General features: G+C 40.5%; 1 protein-coding gene across 4 annotated transcripts in view; it reads right to left on the bottom strand.

Annotated features, from left to right (window-relative positions):
* The window catches only part of MBOAT1 (membrane bound O-acyltransferase domain containing 1), a 106,522-nt gene that overhangs the window by 31,166 nt on the left and 63,082 nt on the right, over positions 1 to 12,274 (bottom strand). For all 4 annotated transcript variants that reach the window (XM_058555180.1, XM_058555177.1, XM_058555178.1 and 1 more), the window contains 2 exons: positions 11,721 to 11,798; positions 6,787 to 6,882 (listed from right to left, as the gene is read on the bottom strand). In XM_058555180.1, coding sequence (XP_058411163.1) covers positions 6,787 to 6,882; positions 11,721 to 11,767 — 143 coding nt within the window. In that variant the 5' untranslated portion in view covers positions 11,768 to 11,798. The remainder of the gene's footprint in view (positions 1 to 6,786; positions 6,883 to 11,720; positions 11,799 to 12,274) is intronic.

The raw sequence follows: 12,274 nt of genomic DNA, 5'->3' as shown, positions 1-12,274 counted from the left end.
GTCATCAGTTAAAGGCCTCAAAAGAGCCAACCAATCACACAGCTGGCCGGCCAGCATCAAGCCAGATCTGACATTCAAGGATCTTATTTTCTCCAACAGGTAATTCTAGATCCAAAAGTTTATACTTTATATTTTTATTACTTCTTTGTTTATAATAAAAATCTACTTGTAATACTTACATACTAGGAAAGCAATGAGTTAGACAAGCATGAAGTTTGGCAGGGTGGGAGAATACAAGTACAGCAAACTTCCAATCAGCTGCAACCTAGGCCAGGCCTGCCATCTTGCACAACAACCAAGGGCACCAAGACACAATGTGAACTGTGCAACCCGGAGCCTGGACCCAGCAGCGGAGGGACAGAGGAGGCTCAGGCAGTATTTCCTCATCTCCCCGTTGCATCTGCCCCTCTGGTACCTGCTGCTCCCTGGATAACTAAAGAGGGGGGTGATGATATTACAACTTTAGTGGAATGTTTCCAAACTCCTATCAACCATGTCAGCATGGGAGAAGAAAACAAGGGACTCTAGGGGTCACAGCAAAGAAAAAACAGTTTCATCAGGCTTCAACTGAAGGCAGTGGGAACTTCTGGACTCATTTCAGAGTTCACTGGTATCTGTTCAGAACCATCCAGTGGTCAATCAGAGTAGAATGGGTTTTTACTCTTTCCATTAATCTTTTCATAGATTTAATCTCTACACTTTGACAACAACAACAACAAAATCACCAGTTCTCCATTTTAATAGGAGCCCACCAAATATACTTGGTATAACTTATACTCATGTCCTCGGAATTAAATTCCAAGTGATTGTGCTAATTCCTGAAAAGCTGGCAGCAGCTTGAAGGAGAAACATGACATAAGCAATCTTGAAATCTTTTTGCAAATATCTCTTCTTCTTTCCATATTATAGAACCCAATTATTTGCATACTGGGCTGGTCAGGTGGAGTGATCAAGATGTCATCACCCAACGGAAGGAAACATTTCCCATGGTACAATAGGACAAATGATCTGCACCACTCACAAGGGCTGTGGGCAAGTGATATTTCTATTATGCCCCAATAGGGTAACAGGGAACACAAATGGCTATTGTTCCACTCGTGTAGGCTGCAGTTCACTGTAATATGCATGCAAATATATTTAAATAACATTTAGGATTTCTATTATAATCATATAAAAGAATAAAACAAATATTAAAGTCACCAATAAAGACCTCCCAACAGAACCACTGTCTTAGCATTTTGAGTATTTCCTTTCACTCTTTTTTTCTATGCACATGCACATTCATAAAAATGGAATCTTAATACACATATTTGTTTTGTGATTTTGATTTTCCATTACATTTTAAGCATTTTCCAGTGTCACTAAACATTCTTTGAAGACATCATTTTCACTGGATGCATATTTAATTTAATTTAATTTAATCATTCATCTCTTTGAATCATTTAGGATGCTTCTAGTTTTTCACTATTATTGACAACAGTTGAACATGCTTATGAATAAATTAGGTTTTCTTAAGGTAATTCAATTCCTAGGAATTTATCCTATTATAGAATATGAATTTTAAAAAAAATTCTTGCTTGAAATTTATGGCTAAATGGCCTTCTAGAAGAGTTGTACCAATTTATACTCCCACTAGCAGTGTATAAGAGTTCTCATTTCATAATGTTTTCAAAAACGCACAGGCAACTCAAATTGCCAATGTGATGGGAGAGCAATTATCTGCCTGAATCTGGCCTAGCCTGCAAAGAAGACATAAGGGTGCTTCTTGCTGCTTCTGTCAGAAGAAAACTCGATTTGCACTATTCTGTGAGCAAAAAAGAAGAATTAGTTCACTATCACAAACTTAAAAGGAATCAAGTACCAGCTTTATTATAAGCAATAGTTGAGCATCCCCTAGGGAACCGTAAATGTTCTACTATTTTTAACAGCCCACGTTCACAGAGAAATCACAGAAGACATTCATCACTATGTGTATTGATATAAATTGTATCAGCAGCACTAATAAAAGTGTATCTTGTGTGTTACCCTCACCATTAACACCAGTCCAGCCATGAAAACTTGATTACTTTCAGAATAAATAAAATTTCAAGCCCTAGAATAATCTAAAATACAACAACTTTGTGTGTTCTCCAAAATTAAAAACATATATATATTGTTTGACACAAACACTATTCTAGTCCAATCCCATTCAATTCCTGATGTGCTCTTATTCTGAAGGTGTAATAAGATATGCTACGCGCTTGGAAGCGGATGCATGCTCAAAAGAGAATAGGTACTGCATCAGGCTGCTTTAAAACACCACGTTTGGGCCGCCCCGTGGTTTAGCGGTTAAGTGCGCGCGCTCCCCTACTGGCAGCCCGGGGTTCGGATCCCGGGCGCGCACTGACGCACCGCTTCTCTGGCCATGCTGAGGCCAGGTCCCACGTACAGCAACTAGAAAGATGTGCAGCTATAACATACAACTATCTACTGGGGCTTTGGGGGAAAAAATAAATAAATAAAATTATAAAAAAAAAACAAAACACCACGTTCAACTTCAAAACACTACTTTATTCCTCAATAAAATCTTAAATTTAAACTGAAATAAATAGTAATGTTAAATTACATTCTGAAGGATAACTGGTGGTTGCTTGCATGCATAATGAGAACAGACATTGGTAAAGAATCTAATTGACAATTTGCGATTTTAAACATCTTGTCAATTTCAGGTTGGTAGGTACCTCTCTATTTATGTTTACTGACATTCCCCAAGAAGACGGATTTATGTCAGTGAGGCACTGTGCATTTATGGTGGTAGGGAAAACATAGTGCTGCTTAATAATGCTCTATAATTAAAAAAGTAAAAAAAGACATATGCCCCAAGAACTGGATAGTATGGCCACTGAGCAATTAAGAGAACTAAACTGCATGCCATTTACAGGTAACAGACACATTTTCTTTGTACCCTTTCCCTATCAACAGTGTCCTTTCTAGTTCAAACATTCTGTGGTTTTGTGTGTAATGTCAGAGATTTCTTAATACAAGGAGATCCAAAAACCACCAGAGAACAAACATCACTTGAGGAAATTTATTGTGACGACATTGCTGAAAGTAAAGTTGACAGAAACCGATTTCCATCCTCCCCTGCTGTCAGACCCCAAATCCACCACATTCCACAAGCACATTGCTGTTTTCCACAAATGCCCTTTATTTTTTCCTTTCAGTAACTTTCCACAATTCTGATTATACTAAAAATGATGTAACAATCATTCCAGAGTTTATGGTTTTATGAATAAAACCAATGGAGGAGGAGTTGTGACAAGAGCAGGGAGACACATGGGCAGTAGAGGCACTCTTATCCTGCATGATCAGGAGCAGGGGACAGTTGTTAGTTTACCAAAAGGTGTGCAATCATAAAATAATGTGTTTCCTAGAGATGCCATAAGGGATTACCACAAATTGGACGGCTTAAAACCAGAAACATTGTCTCACAGATTTGGAGGCCAGAAGTCCAAAATCAGGGTGTTGGCAGAATTGGTTCCTTCCAGAGGCTCAGAGGGAGAATCTGATCTGTGCTTCTTCCTAGCTTCTGGTGGCTGATGGCAATTCTTGGAGTTCCTCGGCTTGTAGCTGTGTCACCCTTATAACTGCCGCCATCGTCACATGGCCCTCTGCCCTCTATGTGTCTCTGTCTCTCATGGCCTTATAAGGACACCAGTCATAATGAATTTCGGGTCCACCTTAATCTAGTGTGTCTTCATCTTAACTAGTTACATCTGCAAAGATCCTATTTCCACATAAGGACATATTCTGAGATTCCAGGTGGACATGAATTTGGAGGAACACAAATCAACCCAGTACACAATGAAATGCTCATATTTGAACTTTTTATACAAACTCAAAACAGATAACTGTACATTCATTCTGCAGTCTTTGCTCACTCCTGTCTCTTGTAACTGTGCCTGGCATTTACAGAGTTCTCAATCGGTGTCTGCTTAATGATGAATGAATGAACCTTTTGATGCAGGACCACAGCCTTTCCTTGGAGTATGGATCTGCTGAATGACGGCATCTCTCTTACATAAACCCAATCCACTCTCTCATTTCCTGTAACATGGGCTGAGAAAGTAAAAGCAAGTACAGATGCTTGCAATCTGAGTGCAGAATCCTTAATTTTTGTAATCCTCCCACACACCCTTTCAGCATTATCACCCACATTTAATTCAACAGCTATTACTTTGAACACACTAAACTTGCTTTGGTGGCTTTCCAAAGGACCCAACCTAAATTTAGGTTCTCCTAAATCTCTTTCACATTCATATATAATCAGCTTATATGTAAGGACAAACTGGAATGAACAAGTTTGGGGATATGACACTAGATAAGCATACAAATCCACTGAAGAAAGCAGAAGTACCTGTCCCTGCCCGCTACAAACACTCCATGCACCAGGGTCTCGGTGAGAATGATTGACAGGCAGCGGGCAGCACCAGCCATTGAAAGCCAGGTGCACGGTCCAAAATGCAGTGACTAACTCGAGGTGGAGGAAGGGGACGAGGGGGGAGGGGGTGGCAGTTAGAGAAAGCTTTGTAAAGCAGTGATCCTTTGAGCTGAGTTTTAGAAAATGAAGTAAGAGATTTCCACACAGACAAGGATGGTAAAGGGCCTTCTAATCAGGCGAATGTGCGAGGCACAGGCACAGAGACACAAACTAACCTAGCGTGTCCGGGAACATAAACTTTTCAGCATTGCTGCCATCTACAGTGCACAATGGGAGCAGGAGATGGCAGGAGAAGAGGCAGATCCAGCTCCTCATCTGCCTGATATTTTAGAACCTCGTTCTGGTTGGTGTAGAGAGCACAGACTGGACCAGGGACAGGGTGGAAGGAAGGACAGCCAGTTAGGAAAGTTGTAGACATGCGGTAGTCCAGGATGGTGGCAGGGGGCATGCAGAGCAGTGGATGGAGCCTAGCAACAGCCAGGCTGCCAACCTGATAGGACCTGGTGACATAGGGATGCTGGTGGTAAGGGAAAGGGAGGTGGCTTTCTGTGACCTCCACAGGCACCTGTTTCACATCTCTGTGCTCTTGCAGAGCTGTTCCCTCTGCCTGGAATACCCTTCCTCTGGCACCTGGCACTGTGCCCAGCATACTGGAGACTCAAAAGTCATTGCAGAAATGAATGAATGAATATACACTTTGTGCCCTAAAAAGATCCTATAGATGAGAAACTGATAATAATCTACTTTGGGCTAAAGTCAAAGTTTTTTGTTCAATACCCCAACCAAATATGGCTGGAGGGGCTGTTTAAGGCTTCTGGAAGTATTGAAAAACAGACTGACAAATACTAGGTACTTCACACATTCATTTATTGCACACCTATTAAGTGCCAGGAACTCTTCTAAGTATGGGGGGGCAGGGACACAGTTCTGGGGTGAAACCAAAAAAATGCCATTTATTGATTAAATACTAGGGAGAGTTATGATCACTGTTTAAAAATTTCTCTTAATGCTATAACTTCCTGGCTATATTGTTATCTTTGTTGCTCCCATATGTTGCATATTTTGCTAGCAACACACATCATTAAAGAATAAAAAGAAGTCTGTGAACTTGTTTCAGACAAATTGAAAAACCATGCTCCACAATCTGGGAGGAAAGGAACGCAGAAAGGAGACAACTCAAAGAGAAACAAGTGAAATCCCAGAGGCCTGAGGGTAAGAAGGGCTGATGCACAAAAAAGCCAGGCTAAGACCAAACGACAGTCACGGAAATGTCAGTGCAACAGTCTTTGTGCCCCAAAGCAACACTTTGCCTTCCTAAGCCTCTTCGTGGTGGGACAGTTTAGTTGCACAACTTGCAAAGTTCACAGAGATGAGCTGTGAGTTGTAACCGCTTTATTTCATTGCCTATTCTCCAATAATTCATTCAATAAAATGCAATTCATTCTCTCAAATGCAATTCAGGTTCTCCCTGACCTCAGAACTGAACTCCTAAGGAAGTAACGTGGATAATATACAATGTGTTATGAGGAATAATTCTGATTTAGCATCCATTCCTTAAGATTCATAAAAAATTCCTGAACAAATATCACCAGAGCATAAAATTTCCACTGATCCCTCCATAGTCTTCACCAGCTGACCGATCAGGAGAAGGGCGGCCCACCAGGGCAAAGCCTAGTGACAGAGAAAATTTTTACTACTAGCGTGGAGCCCCCTGCTGTGCTGGGCCTTACCCTTCTAGTTGCTGGAAATCTGGGGGTCTCGGGGGAGGGGCTGGGGCAGCCAGCAGGCACTCAAGGGGGTCAGGTGGCAGCTATTTATCAGTTAATATGGAAGAATTTCTGTATTATTAACTAATAAGAGATAAACACCAACCCTATGTTAAGGGCCTTAGAATAGGTATTGGGAAACTTTTTCTGTAAAGAGCAAGATAATCAATATTTTAGACTTTCTGGTTCCTATGGTTTCTGTTACAACTACTCAACTCTACCATTGCAGTGCAAAAGCAGCCAGAGACGATACATAAATGAGTAAGTGCCTGGTTGTGTTCTAATGCAACTCTACAAAAACAGGCGTTGAGACAGACACAGCCCACAGGCCATAGTTTGCAACTCCTACCTTACAACACAGCAGAGCTAACGGTCCTGCAGAGCAATCTAATCTTCAACCTCAACCTCATTAGCAAAGTCTTACCAACTGATTTAACCAGCCACCCATGATTCTTATGTGCATGCTTGATCTTTACAGACCCCAAGAGACTGAGTCAAAGTCAGCAGTCAAACTGCCCTCACCCAAATTAAGATACTCACCCAGAAAAGTCTGTAGTGAGAATTCCATAGCGGAAGATGTAGATTCGGCTGATGTGGCATATTGTAAGGTATCCCATTGCTACAAAAAGGGAATATCTGAAACCAAAAACACAGAGGCTCAGATTATTACGCCTAACAATTTTCTCTTCTTCCTCTCCCTCAGCCCCCACTTGAAATTAGTCACAAAGTCCTATCTGGTCTATCCACACCCCAGTCCATCCCCTCTCCTCACCTTCCCACCACTGCTAAGTCCTTCATCTTTTCTTACCCGGTCAACTGCAGTGGTTCTCAACTTTGGCAGCACATTGGAATGACCTGGGGATCCTTACAAACTACAGATGTCTGGTCCCCACCCCCAGATATTCTGGTTCAATTGGTATGGGATGCACCTGGCAGGTGTAATTCCAGTGTGCAGCCAGAGCTGGGAACCACTCACCTATAAGATCTTGCACTCAGCTTCTTCTCTTTACAAACCGTCACACTTACACAATGATCCTTTTGTAAAATAGAAATCATCACCATGTGCAGATCACTTTCTTTCTGACACACTCTGTTCTCTTGGCTTTCATTCTCCTTGTTTTCTTCCCACCTCTCTGGGTAATTCTTCCAAGGCTCTGCTCAGCTTACCTTCCTCTACCTACTCCTTAGGTGTTAACATTCCCAGTGCTCTGCTCTGTCCATGCCTGAGGCTTCAATTACCACCTGCTCATGATCACTCCCTAGCTTCCTTCAGAGTCAGAGTCTGACCCTGACCACTACAGTATAAACCAGCAATACATACACACATGCGTGCCATTCAGAACATTCATCAATTTGTAATTATAAAGATATGTGATAATCTGAGTAACTACTGTCTCCCTTATGAGACTAAAAGCTCCATGAAGGCAAGGATGGCCATATGTTTCATTCACCAGAGCCACCTACTGTGTGTTGAATGAACAAACAACCAAATAAAAGTTACTTGTCTTAAAAGTCTCCAACAGATCCTACACCCTAGTCACATCAAAACTCCTAAACACAGCACTCTAGGTGCTTCATACCCTAAGCTCTACCTTTCCTTTCTGGACTCATCTCCAGCCATGCTCCATGTCCACCTTATGTTCCAACTACACTGGACTGCTCACTTTCCACAATTATATCCTGCATTTTCAGGCCAGATATCTTTCTGCGTGCTCCTTCCTCTGCCTGCAACTCCTTTCTCCATCCTATCTAGAAACTGCCTAATTATCAGATAAGGTTCAGCTCCAATGTCACCTGGCTTGATCTGGCTCCATCCATCCCACCCCCACTCCCAGCACAATTCATTGCTCCATTGCCTGTGTTTCTCTAGTGCTACAAGCTAACATATATAATTATAATATTAAAATTATACATATCTGTTTCCCCAACTCATTGTGACCTTGAGCATCCCAACCCTTGACCATAGGAGGGGTTCACTTACTGTTAGTTAGAATGAACTGAAATGAGTATATTAAACATTTTAAATGGTTCAGGAGCCCATCAGAAACAGACATAAATTCAGAAGGTATAACATTTAAACATGTGTCATAAAACAGGGAAGACATATATTCTGATATTCAATTATATAGAAATTTATAAATTCACATTAAAATAACTCATGAAGACTAGACAAACCTAAGGAATAGTAAAGCAGGGATAATAAAAATTCATTTGGCAGCAAGGGAAAGCCAGATAATGAGCATGAAGGAGCTCTGTAAACTCTAAAGCACTATAGAACTTTATGTCTCCTTACCATTATTTGCAAACATAGATGTTACTACACAAAAAGGACTTTTCCTACCTTGGATTCATCCTTAACCCTTTCCAAACTAGGAAGATGGAGAACAAAGCAAATGACTAAGAAAAAAGAACTCCTGTAAGAGCTGAAGCAGAAGTAGAATGGATCTAGGCCTTTTTTCCTCCAGCACCTGCTCCCTTTCTCCAGCGAGTTCATGAGGCTCAAGGCAGAAGCACAAAGCAGATTCAAAAGACAGATTCTTCCAGGGCCCTTTCAAATGCAGCCATACCTGCTGCTTCCCTTTTCTCCTCAACAGGAACTAGATCCATACGTTCTCCTGCCCCCCACCCAGAGAGAAAAACAAGTTCCATTCAATTGTTATAAGACTCACCTATCAAGAATGGTGCCAAGTACTGAGTGCCAAGGCATTCATCATGCCCTGGACAAACCTGAAAAATCTAAGGAATCTAGGAGTGGTAGAGACAGCATGTATTCTGAAGACAGACCAACATGAGTTCAAATCTCAGCGTTGGCAAAACTAATCCGTGGTGTGTGAAGTTGGGATGGTGGTTATTTTAGGAAGGAGGAGTGTGGTATAGATTGGGACATGAGTGATGGTAATATTCCACTTATTGACATGGGTGGTGGTTACATGGGTGTATTCACTTGGTGAAAATTCATTGAACCATATACCTATTTACCTCTCTGAGCTTTCATTTCCTTGTCCCATAGAGTTGTCCTATATTTGCAATAATGATATGAAATATGAAATGTATATTAATACATTTATATATATTAAATGATTAATACAAATATATTAAATGATATACTAAATACAAGTTTATATATTAAAAATAAGGAAATGTAATATATTTAAAAGAACCTGGCTTAGCACTGGCACAAAGCAGGTACTCCAAAATTACTGCATCACCAAGTTCTCACACGAGGCCTCTGTCCTAGAGATACTAACTGTATTCTGCTCCAGTTGGTTCATATATAGTAAATTAATGCCTGTAACTTCTGCCCAACATAGCTGCTTGGGAATGAAACAGAGGTGGTACCCCAAGAACTATCTAGACAAATCTTGAATAACAACAGTCAGTCCAGAAATGGGTTGGTTCCACCTGGCAGCAAATCCTAATCTTCCCCTCCTCTTCCCAGCCATATGAGACAATTCTCATAACTGGCTCAGTGAAGGGAAAAGGAGAACAATTCACAAAGAATCATGAAATCCTGGTCTTGAAGAGAACTTAAGTTCAAACTTCCCACAAACCCCGCATTTTATAGGTGGGAAATCTGATGTAGAGAAGCTGCGTGACTTGTCTGAACTCTCACTGCTGGAAAGAACCAGATTTCCTGACTCCAGGCTAGTGCTTTTTCCCTGCATCAATAGGAAACAACTTCCATCCATCGGGAACTATGAACCACTCCCTACGTCTGCAGTTCTGGCAAACACATAGGCAAAGAAGGATGGGAAGAACTTGTTCTGGCATCCTTTCTTTTTGGTCTTATGACACAGCCCTCTGATACCACAATATGATTGTGGTGAAACAGTCATCGCTTGTCTATAAACTGCTCAGCTCTGCCAAGGCTGAAGAATTCCATTCCTGGCCAGAGTATTCCATTCCTAGCCAGAGACTAACACAGCAAACCTGGGCCTGGTACGGAACAATGCATGTAAGAACTTATGCATGTAAATTCTCGACCCTCTGGGAAATGGACCACACCCCATCAGCATCACTCAAGTGTGGGCAGAGCAGACAAATTACAATTTGTGAGGTAGTTGGAAATGTGCTTGCTATAGAGATGTAGCAATATTTTTATTAATCATTTAATTGCTTCCAAAATCAAGTTTAGGAAAAGCCAGGCATTTTCACCCCCCACCAAAAAGGGCATTTTGTCATAATATGAAGCATTTCCCAAACCCATTCTTCCTAAATTAGAAATACGGATTTCCTATTTCCCTTCTGAAGGAATGACACTATCCCCCTCAAGGAGGGCACTTAGAATAGAGATGATTAGAATTCAAATTTTTGCAGCTCATTTGGATATTAAGTTGAATGATTATAAAATGTAAAAGTACAAGAAAATATTTTACCTTGAAAACCATAAATTTATTTTAAGTAATTATAAGATTATACACTGAAAAGTTAAATGTCAATGCTTTTAAGAAGGTAAACTATGGTGCCAATAGTCTTATTAATTAAAGAGCTTTCTGAAGCTGAAATAAAGCATCTGCTTTTACAGAGAATCCATCATAAAGAAGTCATAAAAGAGTAAATGTCTTTTCAAAGATATTCAGGTCATTCATTCCATAAATATTTATTGAGCCGTTACTGATGCCAGGTATTGTTCTAGGCTCTGAGGATGTAACAGTGAACAAGAGAGACAAGTCTTTGTTTTCACAGAGCTTACATTCCAGTGTTACTGAGAGGCAGAATTAATACTGAGGTTTCAGAAAAACCATGGGAAACAGAGACAATGCAAAACAAATACCCCAGGTATCTTAATTGATTATCCAAGCATGTGGCCTTCAAGGTAGAATTAAATTACTTCTGTACTTTGAAATCAAAATATCATAGTAAGAAACTTAATAGTTTTATTGTACACATTTAAAGTATACAAAGTTTTGACGTATATACACACCCAGGAAACCACAGCCAAATTGAAGATAACAGACATATCCATCACCCACCAAGTTTCTTCATGCCTCTTTATGATCCCTTTCACATCTCCCTGCACCAGTCCACCCCAGGCAACCTCTGCTGTGATTTCTGTCACTATAGATTAGTTTACATTTTCAAGAATAGCATTTGCGTAGCTTCCATCATTTGGCCTATTTATTTTGAGATTCATCCATGTCACCGTGTGTATTAATCATTCACTCCTTGTTATGGCTGAGTAGTATTCCATTGTGGTGAACATTTGAGTTGCTTCCAGTTTGGGGTTATCACAAATAGAGCTGCCTAATTTGATATAGTCTCTTTCACCTGAGGCCCAATTTGCATCCCACCTTTTTCATAAAGCTTTCTCTAAAGACTCCCAGCATTTAGGGCTCCCCATCCCTCCTTCTGAAATCCCAGAGAACTTAGGATACACCACTGTGACAAATGAGGAAGGTACCCCTTTTACCTGGAAAATACATTTCAAAGATTATGAAAAACCTCACCTTGCATTGTTCATTCCCAGGTCTTACCTGTGAATATTAGATACGCTTGCAGTGACCAAGATTCCATAGCACATTAACACCAGCACAAAAAGATGTACAGAGTACCTTTAAGACATAATGCGGGAAGAAGGAACACTGAATATATTTCATATTAACATACCTATTGGCCACCCACACTGCTACTCTACCTCCACCCCCGCCAAAAAGCAAGTAATCTGTTAACTCATGTTTATGTAAGAGAAAATAAATCAAGTACTTTTGTTCTATGTAATTAAGATACTATATCTTGAAATGAGACTAGGAAGTCATGACATAGTCTGCCAACTCCAGTGCTAGTAATGTCAGGAATCCAGAAATGGAATGCTTATACTATGCTCACATATACACTTGAGAGTCTGGAAGGGAGTCCTTTCTTCCTTCAAGACTTCTTTTTTTTTTAATTCTAAAGTACCAGGACCAAAACTGAGCTGCCCCAGATATAAGACTTTTATCTGACGCCTGATTCAAAACACTCATCATCGTTTCTCAAATTTTTGTTGCAGGAGGAGGAGCAGTATCCTAGTACCCTGAACAAATTCACA

Source organism: Diceros bicornis, chromosome 14 (genome assembly GCF_020826845.1).
Source record: "Diceros bicornis minor isolate mBicDic1 chromosome 14, mDicBic1.mat.cur, whole genome shotgun sequence".
In the NCBI taxonomy this organism is placed as follows: Eukaryota; Metazoa; Chordata; class Mammalia; order Perissodactyla; family Rhinocerotidae; genus Diceros; species Diceros bicornis.
This window is presented reverse-complemented; position numbering and strand designations above follow the sequence as displayed.